The following is a 5236-nucleotide window of genomic DNA, read 5'->3' on the forward strand; positions in this document are numbered from 1 at the left end:
AATAGTGTCATTATAAAAAAGTTTAAAACAAATTGGACCAAATTCGCAACAAAATAAAAAGTTTGGACTTCTGGTGCTAGTCCAAACTTTTTTGGACCAAAGTGGCAATTTTCAGCTAACCACAGGGACCATTTATGCAGTTTTGTCAATAAAAAAGAAAATATAACCCCCTACCCCCCCCCACACACACTCTCTCTCTCTCACACACACACACACACTCACACTCACAACGCAAAAGACCACCACCACTAGTCAACGTCACCGCCGCTGTCAATACCGGTCACCACCACCGCCGCCGACATTGATGCTTCCTTTGTAAACCTAATCGTCGGAAACTTTAGTCATCAGAAAGTTTACCTAGCTCCGACGAACAACACACACGTACACAACTCTTCGTCTCTCCAGATAAACACAGACAAAAATTCAGGAAATCTAACATACAAGAACACATTAAAAGCCTAGAAATCTTATGTACAAGAACACAAACATATGAACATAGCTCATAGTACACACATACTCTGATGAACCTAGAATTGATTAAACACAAATGAGACCAGACAGACACATCTGTTCAAGATCTGATTAAACACATGACTCATCTACACTTTCCCTGAACTAAGGTTTTTTAGGCTAGCAACTATGGTGGTTATCCGATTTTCAAATCAGTCTTAGACCCACCCTCGGAAAACCAAAACCCTAGATCGGAGATATTGTGAAGACATTAACGTTTACAAATCTGGACGGAGGCGGCGAGATCGAAGATCGAAGCAAGGGTTAACAGATAAATGTCGGCACTGTGAAGGTAGTCCCAAATGATGAAGACGATGGTGGTAGCCTCCATTTGGCTCTCAAGTTTCTAGCATCGACGGAGTCCAAATCAACCAAATAAACGAAGATAATGATCTCGCTGAACTCTTTGTCACCTGAGTTTCCAGCTTCACCGCCACCGCCTTAATCTTTCAGGGTTAGGTTTTCACTGCCTGATGATTAGGTTTTTGGTGTCGGAGTTTGTAGATCAAGATACATTCCATCGAGCTTGTTTTCCAGCGGTGTTGCGAACCAGTTACATCCCATCGAACATTTTTTCCGGCGAGATAACGTAAATCGAAGGAGAAGGGTGAATTTTTTTTGGATTTGTCTAGAAGAAGATAAGGTGAGGATTTGTCTTGAAGAAGAAGGGGATGGAGGGTTTATGTTTGCCGGTGAGAAATTAACACACCCTCCAAAAAAAGTTTGTCGAGATCGAGAGAGAGAGAGAGAGAGAGAGAGAGAGAATATTATTTTTGTTTTATTTTTAATTGGTTTTTAATTTCTATAATAAAAGAAAATTGTAAAATAAAATAATAAAGGACAAATCCGTCATTATAAAATGTTTCAAAAATTTTGGACTAAAATCGCAACAAATTGAAAAGTTTGGACCTCTGGTGCTAGTCCAAACCTTTTTGGACCAAAGTGGCAATTTTCAGCTAACCACAGGGACCATTTATGCAGTTTTGTCTTTTTTATTTTCTTGTAATCATAAATGTAGTTAAATAAATAAATAAAAAGAGAAAAACAAAAAGTAAGGGCAATAGTGTCATTATAAAAAAGTTTAAAACAAATTGGACCAAATTCGCAACAAAATAAAAAGTTTGGACTTCTGGTGCTAGTCCAAACTTTTTTGGACCAAAGTGACAATTTTCAGCTAACCACAGGGACCATTTATGCAGTTTTGTCTTTAATATATGAAAATTGTTTAGGGTCGGAGATGGTGTTAGTTTTAAAAGATAGAATGAAGTTGAATGTTGTAAGATAGTTCAGGGACTATGATTATAAATATATTCTTCCATAAAGATAAAGATGAATTCGTCGCTACTTTGCTTCTTTTGTTCACTTGTGATCGAACCGACTTAACTCGCCTGCTTGGATTTGTCCGGACTTTTTAGGGTTTCTTCTCTCCCTTGGTGTGCCCTCATTCAGAACCCTAATCGTTTGCCAGGTATTTGAGATATAGTTCAATAATTTATCATTGATTTTCTTTGCCCTGACATAATCATATTCTAAATGAACTGCAATCCTCTGATGAATTAGGTTTTTTATTTGGGTTTTCCCTAATTTTTACTGTTGATCTCTTTTTGTTTACCGCTGAAGCTGTTTTTTTGTGAAGATTACTTGATTCTTGTATGTATTTCTGATTAACAGTCTTCGCTTATTCCATCGATTGCGATTTTAGGGTTTTTGTGTTTATTATATATGTTAACATTGATTCCTTGTATCCATGGGTTGTAGAAGTACGATATTGATGCAAGACCCATTTTCAAAAAGAAAGATTTCGATCATACCACCAATATAGAACTAGAGATTCTTGTTTTTTCTTCTTGGTTCTTTTGATCATCTTGGCATCCCACAAGATAATTAGATAACTAAATACGATTATTTGACAAAATCAAATCTCTCAACTCTCAAGCATGTTCTTCAATCAACTTATGTCAGTATTTCTGTGTGTGTGTGTAAAGATGGAAGATGATAAAGCCACCACAGTTATCGTGACATTTACCAAATTTTCTCAGATATTCTTCTCATTTTGGGTATTTTATTTGTAGATGTTTAGTGATATAAACTTATTATTTGTCGTCTGAATAATAAAGTTCATTATATTTCTTCATGAACTTGATTATCATGTATCTTAGAGTTGTTTATACCATGACTCCATCTTTTAAAGCTATAGTCTCCTTTTGATCTTTATACAGATCTAAGCAACACTTGTGTTAAGAAAAGCTTCGGTTTCCATTTCACTTTACCAGGAAACTTTCATGTCTGACCTCGACCTCCAGATTCCCACTGCTTTTGGTAAGTTCTTTCATCTCAACAAAAAATCTTACATTGTTAATACTGATTTTTCCAAATCTTGAAGGTAAATTTTTAATCTTTATTTTTTTGTTTCAAAAGACCCGTTTGCTGAAGCTAATGCTGAGGACTCTGGTGCTGGATCAAAAGAATACGTTCATATTCGTGTTCAACAGAGAAATGGTAGAAAAAGCTTGACAACTGTTCAAGGGTTGAAAAAAGATTTTAGCTACAATAAGATTTTGAAGGACCTTAAAAAGGAGTTTTGCTGTAATGGCACTGTTGTTCAAGATCCTGAACTAGGCCAGGTTTTTACTTTTATTTTTTTAAAATCTTACAAGCTTATTGTTATTATTATTATTATTATTTTATTTTTGCTTTTAAATTTCGGATTTCTCACATTCTCTTATGTTGTTTTGAAGGTCATTCAACTTCAAGGTGACCAGAGAAAGAACGTCTCTGCCTTTCTTACTCAGGTAACTTTTTCCAATGTATGCTAAATTGACTGAGTTTGAGTAAATGACCGTTTTACCCTTCTGTATGTAAATGATGGATTGATGGGTAAAATTAGTATATAACAAATGACTTTATTTAAGAATTGTTATAAATCCATTTTGTTTTATTTAATAGTTAAGCATTGTTTGTTTTGATCTTGGAGAAATTCCAACTTTGTCAAATGTGTTGAGCTAAGAGATTTTTGCATTAGTATTAATTATATTATGAAATGACTTTTTTTTTAAAAATATTGTTTGTAAATGGATATGTGTTTTGCTTTTGTGTAGGCAGGAATAGTGAAAAAGGATCATATCAAGATTCATGGATTTTAATTGGTGTGGTATCAGTGCTATGGTGGGCAATATAATATGCTGCAAGTGTACTTGTTATGGATATGAAGAAGTTAACATGTTATCTTTGCTATTATATGGTGTGATTGCGAATCTAGTAAAGACAAGATTATGAAAATGTTTTTAACATTCTGACATTAAGAATATAATAATAATGACTGAACAATGAACAGATATTATCACATGCCGCATTTTTTATACCATATGTTTTTTTATACAGTTATAAGACTTTGCTTTGAATAACAACTGAAAAGAAATTGCTTGTTGTGGGAGAAGAATAAAATGTGATGCATGCTTATTATGCTTGTTCTTGGAACAAAATGGAAGGTGGTTTGAAATTATTTATTTAACCTATTAAACTATATAATCTTTGACAGTTTTTTGCTTATTAAAGTTTAGAAGGATTTTGCTTACAAATCTGTTTGTTGCATTAATACTAATGTCTTATTTTATGTTGTTAAAAATGCAAAAAAGTTTAGAAGACGGGAATGTTTTCTTTATCCACTTGTTTAAAAAATGTTAAATTTATTTTCGACCAATTTGCAGAAAATAATCAGCCAACTAAATTATTTTACTGATTGTACCTTTTACTACGTATTTTTATGGTTAAAAGATGCGTAAAGATACAAATTAACAGCTACACATTTGTGATGAAAACAAATGAAGTAGTATAAATGTAACTCGCCATATCTGCAATGGATTTTGTCTGTGTATAACTAAAGCAAGCATTTTGCTTGATTATCTTAAAGCAACATAACTATGAAGTTGATTAAGAAACATTACAACTTTTTTCGAATAACGAGGTTTAAACCTTGGGTCCATCCACTTCGCTGCGAACTACCAGCTACGTGGATCAGGTAAACAATCCCCGAAGGAAGGTGGGTGACTGTCCAAGAGCTGAACCATGTTGTGAGAAGAGAACATGAGGCAACTCATTTGAAGTGGTCGCTATCAAGGCATACACTATACAAGTTAGTCAATAATGAAGTTTAGGTAAGAATAGATAATTAAGAAAGAAGATTAGTATCATTTTTACCAATACTTAGGGATGGCAGTAGGATAGGTGTGGGACGGTATTAGTGATCCCAATACCATACCCGGTTATAAAACTGTATCCAAACATGATCATGTCTCGATGAGTACCAATTAGCAAATACTCATTGGGTTTGTGGGGTTTAACAATGGGTATCGGTATTCCATTTATAGTCTAAAAACATTAAATATGTATTTGTTTGTGGCAAATTTTTCAGTCTTTTAGGAAAATTTTCAAATGAAAATGAATTTTTCTGTTTATTAAATTGTATGTAAATTTAAAATTTTGGTGTGATTTTGACCGATTTTGAATATTTCCACAAACAAATACATGTTTAATAAACAAAATTTTTCCCACCTATGACCGCCGAGGACCGTCAAGGCCGCCAAGGACTGTCAAACCCGAGTTTGACCGATTTTGACCATTTTTTTTTTTTTTTTTTTTTTTTTTTTTTTTTAGAGATAATAATTACAATACAAACTTAGAATTTCATAACAAACTAATCATTGTTATAACATTAATATAAAAAAGA

General features: G+C 33.5%; 1 protein-coding gene across 1 annotated transcript; it reads left to right on the forward strand.

Moving 5' to 3' along the window:
• Positions 1-1840: 1840 nt before the first annotated feature.
• LOC145062359 (protein translation factor SUI1 homolog) lies at positions 1841-3855 on the forward strand. Its single transcript, XM_079009974.1, has 5 exons — positions 1841-1978; positions 2730-2829; positions 2929-3134; positions 3249-3302; positions 3609-3855. Exons 2-5 carry the CDS (start codon positions 2793-2795, stop codon positions 3651-3653), a joined length of 342 nt encoding a protein of 113 aa, XP_078866100.1. The 5' UTR covers positions 1841-1978; positions 2730-2792; the 3' UTR covers positions 3654-3855.
• The last annotated feature ends 1381 nt before the right edge of the window (positions 3856-5236 follow it).

Source organism: Lactuca serriola, chromosome 7 (genome assembly GCF_051521515.1).
Source record: "Lactuca serriola cultivar US96UC23 chromosome 7, Lser_US96UC23_V15, whole genome shotgun sequence".
Classification (NCBI taxonomy): Eukaryota; Viridiplantae; Streptophyta; class Magnoliopsida; order Asterales; family Asteraceae; genus Lactuca; species Lactuca serriola.

Bases quoted from the DNA above. Each gene is read 5' to 3' on its own strand.
- LOC145062359 (XM_079009974.1), top strand. From the start codon at position 2,793: ATGTCTGACCTCGACCTCCAGATTCCCACTGCTTTTG. The intron at 2,830-2,928 runs GTAAGTTCTTTC...TTGTTTCAAAAG, and splicing joins CCAGATTCCCACTGCTTTTG to ACCCGTTTGCTGAAGCTAAT. The intron at 3,303-3,608 runs GTAACTTTTTCC...GCTTTTGTGTAG, and splicing joins TCTCTGCCTTTCTTACTCAG to GCAGGAATAGTGAAAAAGGA.